The following is a 19,313-nucleotide window of genomic DNA, read 5'->3' as shown; positions in this document are numbered from 1 at the left end:
TGGTGGAGAAACATATCCCATCCCATCACGTTCGTTCCGACAAGCCCAGAGCCTACCCCTACCCCGACCCTAGCATACCCTCGCCAGCGGCCCGCATCCCCCTGCTACGGTGATATTCGATACCCCGTGCATTTCTTTACATGACCCTCTGAAGCCAATGACCGGGATGAAGTGGGGTAGAGACTGGTTGGTAGGGGCCTGGTTTTATCGATAGGCGCTCCCAGCGAGATCAGGTAAGGTAAGGTAAGGTAACTGCTTGTGTGGATCATGACTATCCGCTTGACTCCGGATTCTACCTCCAGGTTGGTGAAGCTCTCTTAACTTACTCCTCTGATCTTCTCAAACTGCGAACTAAAGCTTCCTGACCTGACATGTTTCCATAAATAAGGTCCTTGTAGGCCGCTCTTAGCATGATGAAACATCCCGTCATTTTAAGCTCTCTCTCTAAAGTATTTCGCCGCGGGAGCATGAGCGTCGGGACGCAAAGACCCTTCCTTCCGGGCTTCCTTTTCATTCATTCATTCATTCATTCATCCATCCATCCATCCAGCCAGCCAGCCCCTCTCATCCTTTGCCTACCAGCCTACCTACCGACCTGAAGTGCCCATCCATCCCTCGGAAGAGCAGCCGACCGATCAACATCCAGCAAACTCATGTTCGGAGGCACTTGCCTCGTTCCTGACGACGCACTGCAGCGTGCAGCTTCACCACTGCACGCTACCACTGTACCCCTACGATCCAGATCTCGTGCAACGATTGGCTCTCCTTTTCTTCCCCCTTCCCGTTCATCCAAGCGATTTATATCGTCCACTTGACCAGAAAGCATTGGGTTGATTTAATTGACATATATTAAACCTCCAGGACCTGTATCAGAAGGTTTGAAGGGACGTGAGGTTCCATCCATTTTGCCAGCCAGGAGCCAGGAGTCCCAGGACGTGAGCATGCGGTGCAAGGGTTCTATTTTAGGTTCTACCTACTGAGGGCAGGCAGCACAGGGATGGATAGCCTGGGGCTTCAGGGAGATGGATCTCGCTAAAGAACACTGGCATGGCAACGAGGGTCGAGTCACGTTCTGTTTCTCAGCAAGGACGACAGTAACTGACTGATGTGATGAGACGTTTTACGAAGATGATGTCGCACATACCTACCTACCAAGGAACCTTGAAGTGAAGTGAAGTGAAGTGAAGTGGTATTGGGGTTCCAACTGTGCTACTGCTACCGTAAGGCCTCTTCCGATTGATTGGGCTGCTGAGGGGAAGGAACCATCGATCTCAGAGGGGTGGCGAACGGGACCCTGCAGGATAGGTGGGTGGGTCAACGTCATGATATTCGATGCTGGAGAGGAGAGGAGAGAGAGGGAGGGGTCTCTTAGTGTATCGGTATCGACGACACGACGAGTACGAGATACTCTGCAAACGGTACAATTGATATCATTCTAATAGTCAATCTCAATTCCTCAATTGATTATTGAAGAGTATCTCTTGTTTTCAATACCTCTCTCGTCCTATCCAATCCTCCACTGTAAACAAACAATTATGGCAGCTTCAGGAGCAGGAAAAGCTCACCAATCCCTCAATGGTAAGTCTTTAGACGCTCAGTTTTCAATATATCATTCAAGTGTCACAATTCATTAACATCCCAAACAACTAGTCTTCAAGAAACCCCTCGGGCTCTTCAGCAAGCAGCCAATGACAGGTTTCTACCGCAACGGCTACTGCGATGTAGGACCCGACGACACAGGAAACCATTCAGTCGCCGGTATACCTCCCTCCCCATTCCCTCAGCATCCTTATCCTTATCTAATTCCCTCCAAAGCCCAGTACTAACCCTTCCCAAGCAACACTCACCGACCCATTCCTCGACTTTACCGCCTCCCGCGGCAACAACCTCCGCAGCATCGGGCTCACCGCAGGCTGCAAATGGTGTCTCTGCGCGGCCCGCTGGAAGGAAGCTGTAGACCATGCAAACTCGAACGTTGAGGCTGGGGATGGGGCGAAGGCGAGTGTGGTGCCGAAGGTGCATTTGCATGCTACGAGTGAGAAGGCTTTGGATGTTGTTGGCTTGGCGGAGTTGAAAAAGTGAGTTCTGATCTCTTTTCATGGTTTTGGACGGAACTTGGTCTTCAAGTTGGAAGCTGATATGTGCATTCCAGATATGCTGCAGAACCAGAGGTCGGTAATGCAAGTAATGTTGCGCAAGGTAGTGGAGGCATGGGCGGTGCTGTGAAGGAGAGCACGGAGATGAGTGGAAGAGGAAGTATGACTACCAGGACCCAGAGTGGCACATAGTGTATCAGCATCATGTACATAGCTTCAAGAAGAACTTCGAGCCCCAAATCTTGACTGTCCTCACGTGATTTTGCAGTATATTGGAATAATACTCAATGCCGGGTTGGGCACCAAGGGAAAGGTATAATTCTTATATTCTAGAAACTGACTAAGTTTCAGTTCTCTAGGTAGATATGTTCACTTACTTCAACGAGTACAAGCAGGAGAGGAACGTTTGGTAGGCACCGGACATTAAGGCATGTGACTCACGCCGAAAGTAGCTATCCAACACCAACATAAACACACTTTGTGTGGGATTCGTTGTCGAGTTTAACTGAATTGACTTCTGGTAGTCTGGAGAATCATATTCTGTATCATGGTTTACATACTTCAAAAAGCTTCAGCAGGATCAGAAACTGTGTGTTTAGAGTATAAGTGCAGCTAACTCGAAGCAATGATGAGAGGTGCAAATTCTCAGTTCCCCTTTCTTCTCATGTAAAAAGAAACCGCAAATCATAATATTTGGTATGTTAAAACTGCCACAATGAACTAACACGTCAGAAGAGCAGTGATTCATACAGTGGTAAAAGCTCTCAAAGTCTTTACGTAGATGCAGGGATTAAGTAGTGTCGTTTGGTGTCGTGGTGGATGTTCGAGTTCATTACCAGTTCTCGTTGTAGGAGCTTCGGTGCATCAAAGCCTAAAATTTAGTGACTTACCCTTATTATTACAGGGCCAACTCGCTAAAAAGTCCCTGCCATCCATGAGTTCGCGTGGATAGATGTCACGAGCCGTCCCCACTTCCTGATATCGCAGTGTTTTCAGACGACAGCCCAATCCATCTACAACGGTTGGAAGCATACATTTTAAATCTCTTTGCAATTCGACTTGACATTGTATAGTATCTGCTGATTCCAACAATTTCGAATGTGATGTTTTCAAGGCCAATTCGCCCACGGCTGAGGGCTAAGACTGGATGTGTTGGGTGTCGGAAACAGAAGAAGAAATGTGATGAGACTAAACCTTCGTGTCTGTACTGCTTGCACTACAACCGCGAATGCGTATGGCCAACTATCTTTGCTGATCGCCGGAGTGGAAAGCGCAGAGCAAGCACATTATCTCAATCACCTTCTCCAGACAGCCGCGGGCCTCCACCCGAATCTAGTCTACCAGCATCAAGCACTATTACGAGACAGACTCAAGAAACGCAGAATTTGAAATGCAGTAATCGTTACAATCCAGAGGAGCCAAATAACTTGGTATCCGATCGAGTTCGGCGAAGGACAGAAAAGATTGCTTTTTCATCACTTCTCAACATGTACCCTGCCAACCGCTATCCGTCGTTACGCCCATCAATCATATTCTACCTATCAGGACGTTTTCCAATTTGGATTTGAGAACCCCAATATAATGAACGTCTTTCTAGGTATTGCGGCACTCCGAATCGGTCAGAACAACGATAACTTCACAATCGAGGCAATGGAGTTTTACAATCCTTCAGTTAATGCGGTCTCCCGAAGCATCAGAGAAGGCAAAGTCAATGGTACAGAGGAATGGCTACTAGTGCTGATAGCATTCATGGTAATCTTTGAGGTAAGTCTAGAAGCCCATGTTAAAGCGAAGCTAACATTCACCAGACATCCCGGTTCGAGCTGTGGAGTAATGTTATGTTACATCTTGGGGTATTAGCACAGCTGTTCCATATCAGGAAACTCAAAAACGCCCTTCCAGACCAGCAAAGGCCTTTTCACAGGATCGCAGCTGAAGCGTTCGCGTATCACCTCGCTACATATTCTATTCTATACAGTTCTCATGAGATCGATGGTGTAGCCCAACAATTCACTTGGACGGATCTTGACGAGTACGATCAGGTCATGCCATATCCCGAGGCTTCGAAACTGGCAAACTCGCCCATTCTCGGCTTGCAGTTTGAACTCTTCAGTACCATCTTCGAGATCACTCGACTAAGTCGTCATACACCTTTGAAGGCGTCAGACCTTGTCATCGCCATGAACTTCAGAAGCCAACTTGACCTCATCGAACGACACAACAGTCGTGGTCTCGATCCTGAGAGTGATTTAGACGAGCATGAATCGCAAGAAATCGCCTTACTCTATACTATCGTGGCAAAGATCTTCTTGTTCAGAATTATGAATCCGGAGATTACTACTCGTGACCCCGCCGTCACTCAACTTCTCTCCCAAGCTTTTCTTTCCGTGGACAAGTGTAAAGTCTATACTGCTTGCAATTCATTCTTCTGCTGGCCCCTGACTGTTCTAGCGTGTGCAGTACGCACTGAAGAAGAGAAGGACTTGATTGAGAGGAAGATGAGAGAGTGTTCTCAATGGACACATTCTGGCCAGACACACAGGAGCTCCAGCATCATCAAGGCTATCTGGGAAGAAGATTCTTCTGATACTCCAAGTAGTGGACCAAGTATGGTTAAATTGCCTCGAAATATGGACAGGCTTCTACACAAAGAAGGCTTGATAGATTCATTGTCGCTCTCGAAGAGCATACTTCGACGATGAACGCAGTGAACCGCCCAATCATTACAGATTTACTGTCTCCATGGACGCGGAGATCATCCCCGACTTAGATCTTGACCTTGCTGATTGTATCCCGCACAATATCAAGGAGTTGAACTTGATTTTATGTGTATGAATCGTGGCAGAATAAGAACTGGACAAGATTACCCCACAAGGACATCCTTCTACCAACCTCGAAGCACCTCCTGAATGATACGAGCTGCAGCAAGACACTTCTCATCTTGAAACCTTCGAGCAATGATCTGAATTGAGCAAGGAGCGCCATCTTGTAAGACTGGGTCATCTGTACTGAATGTCAGCAACGGTCGTGGTCAGTTGCGAAGGGATGGCTGAGGGAATCTTACAATCTGATCCTTTTTGAGGAGCAACGAAGATTTGTGGTTCTGGATCCAGCTCTTTTGAGGACTTCATATATGGGAACACAACGGCCGGGAACTACATATTGTCAATCAGTCATGGTCCATCACGGGACCGAAACGTTCTGCCTTTGACTTACGTCCATCAAATTCCACTGGGTGGTGTAAGGGATGAAGCTGTATGCATCATGCTTCACAGCAGTGCTCTAACATCCTGGGCCAAGGAGAACGTCCAGCTTCTTGTCCACCCAAACTTTTCTCCAGGCTTCGACCCTCTCTCCGCGCTGCTTGTTCATTGCAGCGAGCCCGGCTAGAGAGAGCTCCGTCCAGTCTCCCGATGTCCCAAGGCAGTTCATGCTCAGGACAGATGGGACGATCGGCTCACCACCATCCTCAAGATTCTTCAACTGAGTCCGATTTGGATCAGCCTGATAATATTTCAGCATCATCCCGTTCGCAGTGGCAATGGTGTTATCAGGATTGTGTGGGATGTCGATTAAGGTGTGACCGGCTTCCTTGAGTTTAGCCACTGCACTCAACAGTGCACGGCGAACGGGGGCTCGAAGTGGGAGGATAGGATCCTCGGTTTGGACGCCAATGATTAATTTATCCCCAATGTCGTGTTGTCGCCACGGTACATCGTATGCCGATGAATCATACTCGTAAGGATTCGCGTCAATGACTGTATTCATAAAGAATTCAGCATCCACCAAATCCGTGCAATTGGGTCCTGCGCATGGAAGTACTGGAGAAAATCCTCCCAATACTCCAGAGCACTTCCGAGCATATGGAATGCGTCCAGTCGACGGCTTGAAACCAATGATACCACAGGCCAGAGATGGCATTCGGATCGAACCACCTAGATCAGTCCCAACACCGAGAACAGATCCTCGAAGTGCAATGAGGGCCCCTTCGCCGCCTGTCGATCCGCCTGCACCCAGGCTAAGATTATTCGGATTGAGAGTGCGTCCAAAGAGGTTGTTGTGAGTGTCGGCACTCATGAAAGCCTGTGGGATGTTCGTCTTGACGTAGAGGACGGCACCGAGGTCCAGAAGCATATCGACCAGTGCAGAGTTATACGTCAAAGGTGGATTGTCTGCATAGGAGATGTATCCTATCGTAGTCTTGATGCCCTCGATGTTAGAAGACTCTTTTAAACTAACAAACTAACTGGAAGGCCGTGGAGCGGACCAATCGGCTTCTTGTGCTCCATCAGGTATGCGTCCAGGAACTTTGTCCGTACCAACGCACGATCGAAGAATGTTTCTGTTAGGCAATTGACCAGCTGCTGTGCAATCGCCGCTCTCTTGGAGAAAGCTAATATCACTTCCTCTGACGAGAATGTTCCAGCTGCAAGCTTTGCTACCAGTTCCGTTGCATTGTAGTTCTCGGTGATGGCCAATTCAGACTCGGTCAAGATTCCAGATTTACGTGGAATGTCGAGGGCAATGACATTGGTCCCAGATTTGGGACCTAGTGTGATATCTTTCAGCACTGCTGGGGGAATGATCCAGGCTGATGGGAGTGCTGCTGCGCATTCAGCTTGTTTCTTTGCCGCGACATCTTCCCATGACTTTGAGATGGTTGGCGACATTATCGGCAAGTGAAAACAACGAGGTTTCGTATGTACTTGCAAGCAGGCTGAGAGAATGTGAAGCTGATAGGGAAGCAGGAGCTGGAACGATCGAAAGGTCGTTTCACAGCGGCGGCATATGAGATGCAAGTGGAACGACTAATGGCTGAACATTTGCGACTATATACGGAATACGATTGATCGAAATAGATGCAACTTTTCAACTATCTCCATTGAAGTCAGACCTCATTACGCTTGCTGAAGATGTTGGAGCAACCCCATGCTTGACTTGTTGATTGTAGCCAATGGCTGGTAATTGCGCAGGACAAACTGGACCCACACTGCAGGAGCTCTTCTTTCAAGAAGACCTTGAGATCTCGATGCATATTTCTGGACCAATGATTGTCAAATGCGAAGTCCCCAGCCCTGCCAGCAACAAGCAGATCTGATGCCACGACTCCGCAATGGTCTTTCCAAGCTCGATAGATTTCTCGCTCCATGACCGAGAATATGATACCTCGGAGGAAGAATCATCTTATCCTTCTTAAAGTCAAAAGTACTTCCAAAGAACGCCAATCAGATTCCATTGTACACATAATATACATATTCTCTCACGGAATTATGCTGAGCCACAAGCATTTTTTGTTGTCTGTCTTTCCCCAATGCACGTCAATAACAAGTTTCGCTTCAATAACTGTTAGCTCACCTGAGATATCTGCGATTGACTTGCTTTCCGAGCAGCTCGGTAGCCATTTTTGGGGATCTTCTTCAATTTGAAGAAAGTGGAACTTGATCAAGTCGTCGAGCTACCTTCGTAAAGGATTTTATTAAAGGATTGATGCGTACCTACTCAGATTGAGAGATACTAGTCTGCTCCTGATTGACTTGGTTATAAATCTCCCCTACAGAGGTTTAGACCTAAAGCTTTGCGTCGCCCTTGATAACATCTCTCAGGAGTCCCAAAGCCTCAACAGCAAACTGGATCATGTTTGCTTCCCTGTCTCCACCAAGTCCAGTCGACAGCTCCCGCTTGTACACTCCGCTCTCAGTTGCAACTGCCAGAGCGACATATCCGCTAATCATCATCAGCTACCGAGTTCAGACTCAAGCCATTTAATATAAGAAACAGGATAATTCGCGAAACATTGAGAATGAATCGGACGTACGGAGTTCTGTTTGGTGTATTCCCGCCTGTTGGTCCTGCAGTTCCACTCTCACAGATGGTATACGTGCTTCCCAATTTATTCCTCACATTCGTGGCCAGGCCGGCAACGATTTCCGTTGTTGGGCCTCTATATTTATCAGTGTCTGCTTGAGTCCAGCCAGCTGCATGGTTTCATTTATCAGCATTGAATTGTTTGGGTTGTGGACGAAGGGAAAAAGAAGTGTGATTTGCGCTCACCGAATGAAATCCGAGATTCTAATGTGTAAAGCTTGTTGAAGGTAAGTGATGGATATTAGACTGGCGGATTTTAAGAAGAAGGAGACATACTGTTAGGCCACCCTTGTATATTCCACTTGCTCCTGGTGTGCTAAGTATGGATGCCGAGATAATTCCACCTGCTGCCTTGAGGTTGTGTCAGCAAAAGCATGTGCATTAATCCCAAACATGAGTGTTGAGCAATGCTCAGGCTCTAGAACTATCTAGATAATGATTTTATTCTCGTCGCAAAACCTTTTGGAAACTCTTCTCAGTCGGGCACGGAGGCGTCACACCCCTGCCAATTCGACACCCTGAATGGAATATCCAAAAGGAAGTCCAACTCACAGTCTCTGCAACACTAATAGATTCCTTCCTCTCCTTTAACAACTTAGCCACCTCTGAAACAACATCTCTGACTTTCTCCGGAGGGAATTCTTTCGCCATTGTTGAGCTTAAGAGTCGCCTAAACTGTGGTATTTGGGTGATGGAAGTGGCGTGTTGATACGGATTCGTGGAAGATGTGGGCAAGACGTTTCAAAGTTTATGACGAAGAATACCTCTTGTCATCGAAGGGAGACGATGATAAAATTGGGGTACAAGATCGATGACGGTATTGTACGGGAGTTGCAGCTCATAGCGGGGTATCTCGGTTGGTAATGCATGCGGGGTTAAGTACGGAAGATTCAACCACGACTACGAAGCGAGAAGTTTGTTGACAAGGCTTGCCGCAATGTACGACCCCCTCTACCATTTCAGCAGACACTCGATTCTGAGACAACTCTTAATACCTAAAGCCTTGGCTCCTAGATTTGAGGCTTCGAATCTTATGTGCAACAGCCTCCAAATCTGCTCGAAGACCACGTGATATGGCCAGACACCATCTCATTGCTCAGGTGCGATATAAAGCCAGATAGTAGCTGTGATCACTAGAGAGGAACATTCTCAATTTATGTTTATCATGCTTTACCACCCAGCTCTCAACGATGTGTTGTCTGGAGTTCCGATGCCAGGCCGTAAAATACACACATGACCATCTGTAGGGCTCCTTGGCACCATCCGAACTCCTCTGGATTCTGCCATTAATACATGCTCTCAAAAAAAAACCCATTTCCACATTTTAACACCGCTTTCGTGGTTGCCACGATGCGCTTCCCTGTTGGAAAGCATCTCAAGTTGTTCAATCTCCGCGGATTACGAAACACTTCAAGTCAACGATAGGCTGAGGGAAGCCTCCTCGACATATGACCGCCGTCAACGGCATGACTGCAGATTGCGCTATACCAACGAGGTTGTGGTGCCTTTTGGCCTTCGATTTATAATTGCCCGAATTGATACAAGACATAGAGGACAGGAATCCAAGCGGTCTCAGACCTTGTTCTGTTGTCCAGACAGTGGCTGAAATTCCGTTCTTGTGCACAGGTTAGATCTAATGCGATGCCTTCAAGATAAAGTTTTAGTTTCTTTTTCCACCCGCAGTGAGGGAACTGCCTCGTGGGGCTGAAAAGCCTCCTCCCTTGGCATCAAGCTGTCGGAGTGGGCGAGGTTGGGTTGAGCAGATACAAAGTGGTATTCCTGCACATGAGGTGCATATGATGCACCTGGGGCTACCAGATAACACAGTCTCATATGTGCGTACCACCTAAGATCTTGCACTTTAGACCCCGAACATCTGTTGGTAGAGTGGACAAGGTAAGAGAGTGGAACGAGGGCCAGCTGCTTGAATGAAATTTTCGTCCTCGTTTGACCAGAGATATCTGTATCTGGGCGAGGATACCTTCATACTTGGGCGACGCGCCGACGGCCAGATGGTGAGCATGCGATGTCGGCTTCTTGCAAATTGCTAAGCATATCCAAGCACTTCTCGGCTTGGCTTTGAGCTTGCGTCTGGAGGTTTTCTTTTCTCTTGAAAAAAACGGGCAGCGTCTCTCACGTAACTTCTTCCCGCACTTCTAGTCCTTCTGCTGTTTTCTTATCCCACGCAAGCCTCGCAAGGCCATCTTGAAGCCTCGCCCAGCCCTACTTCGCCATATCAAAACTGCATGCCACGATGCACCATTCTCACTACTGCACCCACTCCTGATGGTCGATTATTATCCATTCCCCTCGTTTGCTCTTATCGCAACTCTGACATGTGGTTCAGGGGTCGTTGTTATCAGTCTCCTATTAGCCAATCAGCGCCATCGGAAATGCCCGCTACCCATATCAGAGCTGCCGAGACTGCATCGAGCTATGCCGCCATGGTCATAGCTCCCATCTTCCCCATGGACTGGTGAGACTGGCATGGTTGATAGCAGGGATAGCACAAAATACCTATTACGAGAAGTCACTTCTCCCATTGCTTCTTATCTTTGAGTATCAATTGATCATCGCAAAGTGCAGAGATGCTACACACAAACGCCTCCGATATGCTACCGGATCTCAAGCCTTGCATGGAACGTGTCTCCCGAGAACTGCATCTGTGATAGTGTGAGATCTGGACCCTTGAACCAACCTGCACATTGGTTACATGACTTTTCTTCTTGAAATTTCTCTCCCTCTCTTCATATTGTGTGGTCAATTACACTTTTTCTGCCGCTTGGGCCGAGCCAAAAGTCACTGTTGGAGATATAAACTAGCTACCTCCCCCGTGTCACGGCCCCAGAGATCGAGATCTACATCTTTAGAAACTGCAAAGCACTACAGCATAGGAGAAATCTCCTCTATATCATCAAAATGGCAATCGCTCCTCCTCTCAATGTAGGTTGGGGATATGGAATCGTCCTGGGTCTTGGAGCTGTATTTGCGTTTGGTATGGTAAGTATCTTCTAGACCCTGCGACTTCTGCCCCCGACTGACATCCCAGATCCTCGTTACATGGGTCCTCAAACGGTACAACCATGAGCTTCAGACCTCCGAAATGTTTAGCACAGCTGGAAGGACTGTGAAGTCAGGTCTTGTTGCGTCTGCGGTGGTGTCGTCCTGGACTTGGGCAGCTACCCTCCTCCAATCTTCTGGAATTGCCTACAGATATGGTGTTTCCGGGCCGTTCTGGTACGCCAGTGGTGCTACTGTCCAGATTCTGTTATTTGCGACAATCGCTATTGAGCTGAAGAGAAGAGCACCAAATGCTCATGTAAGTTTGGAACCACACTTGACAGCAACGAAGATCCTAACACTGGTAGACATTTCTCGAAGTCATCAGAGCGAGATACGGGACTCCCGCACACATTGTGTTCATCTGTTTCGGCTTGGCAACAAACATTCTTGTCACGGCTATGTTGTTGACCGGAGGCTCCGCAGTCGTTTCTTCCTTGACCGGTATGCCAACTGCGGCAGCTTGCTTCTTGTTGCCTTTGGGTGTGGTCATGTACACTATGTTCGGAGGAATCAAGGCGACATTCCTGACAGATTGGGTGCACACCTTCATCCTTCTGATCATTATCCTGATTTTCGCTTTTACGACCTATGCAACAAGCGATATTTTGGGCTCGCCTAAAGCCGTTTTCGATCTTCTTGTCGAAGCATCGGCTAGACACCCAGTCGAGGGTAATGCCGGAGGCAGTTATTTGACTATGCAATCGACTGAAGGTGCTATATTCTTCGTCATCAACATCGTGGGCAACTTTGGCACGTAAGTGCGCTCCCAACCCAGATCACGTGTATTCCGCTAACCAAACAACACGCAGCGTCTTCTTGGATAATGGCTATTATAATAAGGCTATTGCTGCCTCCCCAGTTCATGCCCTGCCCGGATACATCATGGGAGGCATTTCATGGTTTGCAATTCCGTGGCTCTGCGCTACCACTATGGGTCTTGCAGGTCTTGCAGTAAGTATTGAGCAGCCCAGACTTCCCTTTTCGAAATGCTCTCAGCTTTTCTGGAACATGTCTCGATTCCTTCGCACATTTTTTTCTACAGCTGCTAATTCCAAAAAGCTCGAGAGCAACCCGGCTTTCCCAACCTACCCAGATCGCATGCCTGACACGGATGTCTCAGCTGGCCTTGTCCTGCCCTACGCTGCTGTTGCATTATTGGGCCCTGGCGGCGCGGTGTGCACCCTTTTGATCGTGTTCATGGCTGTCACATCTGCTTCATCTGCCGAACTCATTGCAGTATCATCTATCTTCACCTATGACATCTACCAAACCTACTTTAATCCAGGTGCTAGTGGAAAGCGACTGATTTACATGTCCCATGCTATGGTTGTTGCATTCGGACTGGCTATGGCATCGCTCTCAGTCGGATGTGAGTGCCTCAGTATCCATGAGAATCCTCGCACGCTAACATGTTTCAGTGCACTACGCCGGTATCAGCATGGGATATCTCTATGTTCTTATGGGTGTTATCATCTCATCTGCTGTGATTCCCGCCACCCTTACTCTCATGTGGGCTGGACACAACAAATGGGCCGCGACTCTGACACCACCGTGCGGCTTCGCCTGCGCCATCATTGCATGGTTGGTGACTGCCTCCAAGACCTGCGGAAAGCTCGACGTTGAGTGCACCGGATCCAACAACCCCATGTTGGCAGGCAACGTCATGGCCCTTCTCTCGCCTCTCATCTTCACACCAATCTTCACCTTGATCTTCGGACTCGACAAGTATGACTGGCAATCTATGGCCGCCATCCGCAAAGGCGATGACCACGATCTCGCCGCCGAAGCTGACTTCGACCTCGAGCTGGTACCAGGAGCCGTCACCACTGAAGAGGCAATGGAGGTTGAACAAACCAAGCTCCTTCGCGCTTCCAAAATCGCCAAAGGCATGACCGTGATCCTCACCCTTGCGCTGCTCATCCTCTGGCCCATGCCCCTCTACGGCACAGGCTACATCTTCAGCGAGAAGTTCTTTGCGGGCTGGGTCATCGTTGGTATTATCTGGCTCATCGGTTCACTTATGTGTGTTGGTGTCTTCCCAGTCTGGGAAGGCCGCAAGGAGTTGCTGTTTACGTTCAAGGCTATCTACTTGGATGTTACTGGCAAGCAACATCCTTCCAGACATCACCGTCCCGAAGCCACGTATGTGGAGGGCAAGGAAGCTGGAAGTGAGACGCCCCCTGTGGTGCATGAGAAGTCAGCCGGCGTCATTGAGGATAAGGCTGCGTAATTCACACGGGGTGAGGTTCAGGTATAATTGAATGCACCCAGGCTGGAAATAACTCGGCTGTGTATTGATGCGTTAAGTTTGGATTGCGAGGATGATACCACTACTGTCTTTTGGGAGGAAGGAATTTTGAGTTGAATTGACTGAATAAACACGACTGTCATGAGTTATAAATGAAGAATGATTGCTAGAAATCTCATATCAACATGTGCAACCCAAAAATAAGCACATAATTGAGTGTTTGAGTATTGGAGATACACACAAATCGATATTCGAGTGGTATAGGCTTGACGGAAAACCAAGTTGGTTTGAGAAAGAGGACTGAGACCCAAAAGAGCTGCATTGTTGACAGGATGCTGGATGCTGGAAAGCTATTATTGGGTCTCGGACATGGAGGAATGGAAAGGTTGATACACACCTCAAGCACGTTGACAGAAAGCATTCAAGGAGATTCTTCTTCAGGACAGAAGAAGTGATGCCAGCCTCAGAATCGTGATTTTGGAAGGCTGTTCAACCTGTCCTTGGTACCGCTGACCAAGCTGAGCAATTTACACCGAAAACCCTAAAGCTGATTACCTAGGGCGGTTCCTCATAAAGTTCTGTGCCCGGTGGCTTTTTTGCCGCTCCACCCTACCCAGTTCTTGAGCTTCAGTGCTTCCCTCGCGTCTACCTCCGTACGTATATTGGATAGAAACTGGGGCTCTGGTGGACCAATAGTTTGATTTCTAATTTGGTCATTTCGGAGCCGTAGTGAAGGCCACACTCCACTTGGACGCAAGATGTTCAGTGTTTGTTGATACACGCTGCCTTCGATCATGGTTGGCTCGCTTGTACCACAGGAGTCGTTCCCATCGGAATTGCCGGGAGCTACTTTCATGCCCTTGTGGCATCTCCGAGATGCTTTCACAGCGGGAGCTTGGATATGAGTGACGCGGAATAGAGCTCTTAAATTTCAGCCTTCTTGGGATTGCGAAACAAAATGTGAGAGAAATATCACGGAACTGATGCCAAAGTGAAAGCAATACGCACGCAGTCCCTTAAAAAATACCAGCACAAGAGATTGTGGGACTGTGCAATGAAACCTCCCGGATATATGGGTAGTAATGTTCAAGGACATATAAAAGTGTAGCTCCCTGCAATTACGCGTAAACGCTAGGTATGTGGTTAGCAAGAAAGTCGATGTCAGGAACAGGAACAGGAACAGGAACTGCTCTCGGAGGGAGCCGGTGACTAAGATCCTTTGGGACTAGCGGAGTATGCTTATCAAACGTCATAATCCCGCCATCATGAAGCTCGACCAGGAGCTGTCAAGCTTCCATCCTTTCCAATTGACCTCTCAATCCCTCCAAATTCCATCTCAATTATGTTTGCACGTCAGGTATTAAAAGCGGCCCAGCCGTTGAAAACAGTGAGTGCCAATGCCTAAGCTTTGTTGTATCTGTTACTTGCAAATCAATAGCCAACCACCGCCTATCCGGCATCAAAGCTAACTTTTCCATTCAGCAAACCCGTCGATATGCTACCGAACCAGCCAGCGGAGGATCCAACACAGCTATCTATGGTGGAGTTGCTGCGGTACTAGCAGGTGCTGGATACTACTTTTACAACCAAGGCGACAATGCGGCAAAAGTGAAGGGTGCCGCGAAGGATGCCGAAGCCAAAGCCAAGGACGCTGTTGGAGCTGCAAAGTCGAAGGTTGAGGGAGCTACAGCAAAATCCGCTTTCACAGGAGGAGACCAGGGCTTCATCAGCTTGAAGTTGGATAGCGTTGAGAACATCAATCACAACACTAAGAAGTTCCGATTCGAATTGCCAGAGGCTGATCAAGTCAGCGGTCTCCATGTTGCGTCTGCGCTTCTCACAAAGTACAAGGGCCCAGAGATGGAGAAGCCAGCGATCAGACCTTACACTCCAGTCAACGATGAGGGTATGACTCCGTTTGTTCTTATATATGGCAATATGCTAATACTTCACAGGTGACGTAGGCTACCTGGACCTTCTGGTGAAGAAGTACCCCAAGGGAGTTATGTCGACACATATGCATGATATGGTACCAGGTCAAAGACTTGACTTCAAGGGACCAATTCCAAAATACCCATGGACTGCGAACAAGCACACTCACGTTGCATTGATTGCTGGAGGAACCGGCATCACTCCCATGTACCAAGTAGCTCGCGCTATCTTCAACAATCCAGAGGACAAGACCAAGGTTACCATGGTTTTTGCCAACATCACTGAGGAGGACATCTTGTTGAAGAAGGAGCTAAATGAGCTTGAGAACAAATACCCACAGCGATTCCGAGCTTTCTACGTTTTGGACAAGCCTCCTGCGAAATGGAGTGGAGGAAGCGGGTACATCACCAAGGAGCTCTTGAAGACTGTCCTCCCTGAGCCAAAGGAGGAGAACATCAAGATCTTCGTTTGCGGCCCACCTCCTTTCTACAAGGCCATTTCTGGTGTCAAGAAATCTCCAAGTGACCAAGGCGAGCTTGACGGAGCATACCTCGAGCAACTTGGATACAAGAAGGATCAAGTCTACAAGTTCTAGATGGATACAATGGGAGACACCTCAACCTGTAACATTAAATAGATGAAAAGTGTTAAGACAATTGAGTAAATAGCTGCAGAAGTGGTACGTGGTTCCTGCACGTCAATCTCAAGCGGCATTTGATGACATGGTAGAACTACGAGCTTCAGATGTGGACATTGACTAACAGTCGCTTGGTGCTGTTCCAACTGGTGGCCAGGTATCATACTTCAGCTATCTGTGTGATTCCTGGAGCCAGGTAGCTTAAGCTCAATCATGCCAATAATGATATCAACAGACGATTTTAATACCATGTGAGAAATCATGTCATGATGTCAGTATTCGCTATATTTGACTCTACATTGAGGTAGGTTTAGATCAAGTATTAGTTTTCATTCGCATCTCCTGTCTTTGTCTCCTTACGTAGTATATATCCTTGGACCTTGTGTGGACGAGATGCTGTTATTTACAACCAGAAGGCGCTTTGAGAAACATGCCAAAGACCAATAAAGAGAGACACGAGAAGCGAATAGAATAAGTTGATCGGACAAATCAGAAATCTCGTTTGCAGATGCAGAGAATGAGAAGCCATGAAGTCCACTGTCTTCAGAAGACGACAACTCCTCAGCTACAGGAGTTTCTTCGACTCCTGGTCTTTGATCCGCAATGGAGGTCGTATATTCCTCCCCCGTGGTCGCAAATCGTGGATACTCCCATCTACCTCCTGAGACTCGCCTCTGGTACAGTTCATTTGCAGCTCCGGCTGTACAGATAATCTTCCCTTGGATGGGATGAACGAACCTTCTCAAGTATATCGTCCTGTTTGTCGTTTTCTATCGAGTGTCTAACTCGGCTAAGTACATCATATTTGTTTGCATCAGCAACTATCAGTACACCATCGACTTTTTGCTCTCTTGCTCCAGCATCTTTCTCTTGTGGACCCGTAGGAATGCCAAACACCGGGGGAAGACAAGGGAAAGTAAGAACTTGGGCTGGAACAAGCCGTGCATCCAATTTGCTACCCGCCAGTAGCGGGTAAAATGCTCAACGACTTTGGTGACCTGTCTGAGTTCCAATACTCCAGTTTAGCCTGGCAACCTCACTTTCATGTATGCCAAAGAAGACCCTCGCAAAGACGAGCTCCAGGTCCGCAGGACATCCCTTTCGCGGTTCCAAACGCCGCCAAGCTCCCTGTTGACCATAAATAAGAATGAGTATAGAACGCCTCAGCTCCCTGGAACAACCAAAATTGGCTTATGACCCAGCACTACCAACCGCAAAAGTAAACTCCTGAGCCTCCAATATCCGCAAGTACTCCGCAGCGCTTCTCCACCGAACTCCCAGTCTTCTCATTGTGTTCCGCAGTGACTCCAGCGCAGCCTGGCAATTCTCATCCCCACTCTCTCTCACCATCCACGCATAGTTCGACGCAGCAGAATACAGAGCATCCATGATGATAGGACTGACTCTGTCGAGATCTTGTGGCTGAGGTGTGGCATCTGTGAGTTGGGTCGCGAATTCTCTGATGCTGGCTGAGACACTGCGGAGGCCTTCAATGGCTTGTGTTTGCATTTCTGACGCTGCTTGAGTGGACGGAGGAGCACAATTCCGTGGATGAGGGCAGGAGTAACGGTCGCAGAGGACGCAGAGGGTGCTGTAGGCGAGGGCGAGAGGGGATGCAAGACCAAGTGGATCGTTGGCGGACTCTTCGGTGAGCTTCAGGATCATGCTAGAGATCTCCGAGTAAAGCTGGGTGGCCGCAATAAATTGGTCTTTCTGATCTGCAAGTTTTGGACCGTGATGGTGCTTGATGACGGCGCCCATTAAGACATAGACTTGGCAGAGGCGTGGGAATGGTTCAACAGTAACATCGATAGGCATACCCACTGTACGCTCGCCAGCAGAAGCAATCTCACCGGCTTCCTAAAATAATTATTAGTTAATACTTTCAAGAGCAAGTCAGAGCTTACCCAGGCATAGTCGTAAACAGGAAGTACATCTTCTGGCTTGGGCTCTTGTGGGTTTGGAATATATCCCTGCGAACCAATGCACACGATTCTGTTAAGAAGTGCTTAGCCAATTTTGGAGTTCATCGTGCCCAAAGTAACTGACCTGTCTGCCAGGAGTACACCCCACCAGGTTCTTCGTCTCTCTTCTTGTTCTACCCATGTGCCCTTGTTTCCATATCAGCAAGAATTCATGAATTAGGCGAACTCATGCTTACAGTACGTCCTAGGATTTCTGCAGCCTCAGGGTGTCCACTGATTCCGAGCATATTACCGTACCGGACACACCACCCAGCGGTCATATAAGCAGCTGGGTAGATAGCTTGACCATGCTCATACCATGTGACCAAGAGATTCGCTTGAAGTACATGCAAAGATGCTGTTCCCGTAGCCTCCAATAAAGCAATGAAACGCTTGGCAGATATGTAGAGTGGGTTCTGGGAGGCCTCAATACCATCTGGAGGGGTGGAGACAATGAGCTTCATACAGAGAAATAGTAAAGCAAGATCAGGCCCGCCTTCCCACATGGGGTTGGCCATATTCCGGTTCATGCGTTTGTGAGATACAATGGGCATCCATTTATGGATTGTGTCGAAGTATTTGGTGACGATATCTTGTATCTCGGATGCGTCGCCTAAAAGTTGAAGAACATCCTGGCCGCGTCAGTTCACACATACCAGAAAGTTGATAGGAACTTACCCCTGGGATATCGACAAGAGGCTTAGGTACAACGACACTATACTAGTCAGCCGGCTATCCTCCCCAAACATGGATGCTACCAACCCGCCATATTTGAACGTGTCTCCATCCAAGAAAGCAATGGCAGGGAATCTATTCTGCACGGTTTGCCACGAAATATCTTGGTGTGGATTGTATGTAGGAAGTTGGTGGCCAATGCTCTCACCTGTAGCTAGGCCACTAGACGAGGAAGGAGTGTATGGTGTGGCTTGGTTGTGTCTTCCATGCAAGGTTGCCTCAAGCTGCATCACTTTGATCTTCAAAGCATTGAAGTCATCGCTGGTCGGTGGAGGAGTGGCATCGCTGTAATCGCAGGCCCGGTTCATGCGACTTCAAAGTGTTAGTACAGTAGTCAAGAAGTATGGGAGGGTATCACAGACTTGCAGAGCGCGCAAGCTGGCAATGCCTTGTCGCATTTCCTTTTCTGCTTCTTACAAGACAGGCATGCTTGGTTGGCCAACTGGACAGGCATAGGCTCAAAGCCATGACCGTTCGGGATCTGGTTCTCATATGAATTCATGGCTCAGAGAGGTCGCTAGAAGAGTCAACACTAAGGCGGTCTCGCGCGGCCGAGCTGGAAGGAGGGCTGTCAGAAGCTGTTCGCTCGACGGCTATTAGGGTTAGAGTCCTTTCAAGTAAACGGATAGCAGGACACGTTATATCTAATGGAAAGCAAAAATGCACTTACCAATGCGAAAAGACAATGCAGTGCCCTATGCTGTGCAAAATTGAGGTTGCTGCTCAGAATTGATGAAGCGGATGCGGCGGCCGCGATATCGTCGAAAACTCGG

General features: G+C 48.2%; 8 protein-coding genes across 8 annotated transcripts; 4 read left to right on the top strand and 4 right to left on the bottom strand.

Annotated features, from left to right (window-relative positions):
• Positions 1–1,535: 1,535 nt before the first annotated feature.
• ONS95_012356 (uncharacterized protein) lies at positions 1,536–2,288 on the top strand (the record flags this gene model as incomplete). The annotated part of the gene is made up of 4 exons (XM_058505982.1): positions 1,536–1,578; positions 1,651–1,758; positions 1,838–2,078; positions 2,153–2,288. 4 exons carry the CDS (start codon positions 1,536–1,538, stop codon positions 2,286–2,288), a joined length of 528 nt encoding a protein of 175 aa, XP_058358505.1.
• A 1,389-nt stretch (positions 2,289–3,677) lies between these two features.
• Positions 3,678–4,798, top strand: ONS95_012355 (uncharacterized protein; the record flags this gene model as incomplete). The annotated part of the gene is made up of 2 exons (XM_058505981.1): positions 3,678–3,860; positions 3,905–4,798. The coding sequence occupies 2 exons, from the start codon at positions 3,678–3,680 to the stop codon at positions 4,796–4,798; spliced, it is 1,077 nt and encodes a 358-aa protein (XP_058358504.1).
• A 182-nt stretch (positions 4,799–4,980) lies between these two features.
• Positions 4,981–5,318, bottom strand: ONS95_012354 (uncharacterized protein; the record flags this gene model as incomplete). Its single annotated transcript, XM_058505980.1, has 3 exons — positions 4,981–5,099; positions 5,161–5,251; positions 5,313–5,318. The coding sequence occupies 3 exons, from the start codon at positions 5,316–5,318 to the stop codon at positions 4,981–4,983; spliced, it is 216 nt and encodes a 71-aa protein (XP_058358503.1).
• Positions 5,319–5,378: 60 nt separating this feature from the next.
• On the bottom strand, positions 5,379–6,766 carry ONS95_012353 (uncharacterized protein; the record flags this gene model as incomplete). The annotated part of the gene is made up of 2 exons (XM_058505979.1): positions 5,379–6,296; positions 6,344–6,766. 2 exons carry the CDS (start codon positions 6,764–6,766, stop codon positions 5,379–5,381), a joined length of 1,341 nt encoding a protein of 446 aa, XP_058358502.1.
• Positions 6,767–7,315: 549 nt separating this feature from the next.
• Positions 7,316–9,104, bottom strand: ONS95_012352 (uncharacterized protein). Its single transcript, XM_058505978.1, has 6 exons — positions 8,514–9,104; positions 8,238–8,312; positions 8,148–8,178; positions 7,912–8,071; positions 7,592–7,820; positions 7,316–7,430 (listed from the first exon to the last, which is right to left on the bottom strand). Exons 1-5 carry the CDS (start codon positions 8,610–8,612, stop codon positions 7,664–7,666), a joined length of 522 nt encoding a protein of 173 aa, XP_058358501.1. The 5' UTR covers positions 8,613–9,104; the 3' UTR covers positions 7,316–7,430; positions 7,592–7,663.
• A 1,776-nt stretch (positions 9,105–10,880) lies between these two features.
• Positions 10,881–13,254, top strand: ONS95_012351 (uncharacterized protein; the record flags this gene model as incomplete). The annotated part of the gene is made up of 6 exons (XM_058505977.1): positions 10,881–10,961; positions 11,011–11,280; positions 11,330–11,778; positions 11,834–11,975; positions 12,084–12,393; positions 12,443–13,254. 6 exons carry the CDS (start codon positions 10,881–10,883, stop codon positions 13,252–13,254), a joined length of 2,064 nt encoding a protein of 687 aa, XP_058358500.1.
• Positions 13,255–14,569: 1,315 nt separating this feature from the next.
• MCR1 (NADH-cytochrome b5 reductase) lies at positions 14,570–16,091 on the top strand. Its single transcript, XM_058505976.1, has 4 exons — positions 14,570–14,659; positions 14,755–15,178; positions 15,228–15,883; positions 15,949–16,091. The coding sequence occupies exons 1-3, from the start codon at positions 14,615–14,617 to the stop codon at positions 15,797–15,799; spliced, it is 1,041 nt and encodes a 346-aa protein (XP_058358499.1). The 5' UTR covers positions 14,570–14,614; the 3' UTR covers positions 15,800–15,883; positions 15,949–16,091.
• Positions 16,092–19,297, bottom strand: ONS95_012349 (uncharacterized protein). Its single transcript, XM_058505975.1, has 8 exons — positions 19,211–19,297; positions 18,903–19,118; positions 18,568–18,852; positions 18,484–18,520; positions 18,003–18,437; positions 17,891–17,952; positions 17,749–17,836; positions 16,092–17,701 (listed from the first exon to the last, which is right to left on the bottom strand). Exons 2-8 carry the CDS (start codon positions 19,040–19,042, stop codon positions 17,033–17,035), a joined length of 1,716 nt encoding a protein of 571 aa, XP_058358498.1. The 5' UTR covers positions 19,043–19,118; positions 19,211–19,297; the 3' UTR covers positions 16,092–17,032.
• Between the last annotated feature and the right edge of the window lie 16 nt (positions 19,298–19,313).

The sequence above is a fragment of the Cadophora gregata genome, assembly GCF_030347475.1.
Source record: "Cadophora gregata isolate MNR1 chromosome Unknown scaffold_6, whole genome shotgun sequence".
Classification (NCBI taxonomy): Eukaryota; Fungi; Ascomycota; class Leotiomycetes; order Helotiales; family Ploettnerulaceae; genus Cadophora; species Cadophora gregata.
Note: the sequence above shows the minus strand (reverse complement) of the source record. Positions and strands in the feature narration are given on the sequence as shown.

Excerpts from the sequence above, each read along its gene's own strand:
- ONS95_012352 (XM_058505978.1), bottom strand. The coding sequence starts at position 8,612 with ATGGCGAAAGAATTCCCTCCGGAGAAAGTCAGAGATGTTGTTTCAGAG. Across the intron at positions 8,179-8,237 it reads TATACAAGGGTGGCCTAACA|CTTTACACATTAGAATCTCG; the intron begins GTATGTCTCCTT and ends ACCTTCAACAAG. Across the intron at positions 7,821-7,911 it reads AATACACCAAACAGAACTCC|CGGATATGTCGCTCTGGCAG; the intron begins GTACGTCCGATT and ends GATGATGATTAG.
- MCR1 (XM_058505976.1), top strand. The coding sequence starts at position 14,615 with ATGTTTGCACGTCAGGTATTAAAAGCGGCCCAGCCGTTGAAAACA. Across the intron at positions 14,660-14,754 it reads CGGCCCAGCCGTTGAAAACA|CAAACCCGTCGATATGCTAC; the intron begins GTGAGTGCCAAT and ends TTTTCCATTCAG. Across the intron at positions 15,179-15,227 it reads CACTCCAGTCAACGATGAGG|GTGACGTAGGCTACCTGGAC; the intron begins GTATGACTCCGT and ends AATACTTCACAG.
- ONS95_012349 (XM_058505975.1), bottom strand. The coding sequence starts at position 19,042 with ATGAATTCATATGAGAACCAGATCCCGAACGGTCATGGCTTTGAGCCT. Across the intron at positions 18,853-18,902 it reads CCAGCTTGCGCGCTCTGCAA|TCGCATGAACCGGGCCTGCG; the intron begins GTCTGTGATACC and ends AACACTTTGAAG. Across the intron at positions 17,953-18,002 it reads CAGAAATCCTAGGACGTACT|GGCACATGGGTAGAACAAGA; the intron begins GTAAGCATGAGT and ends TATGGAAACAAG.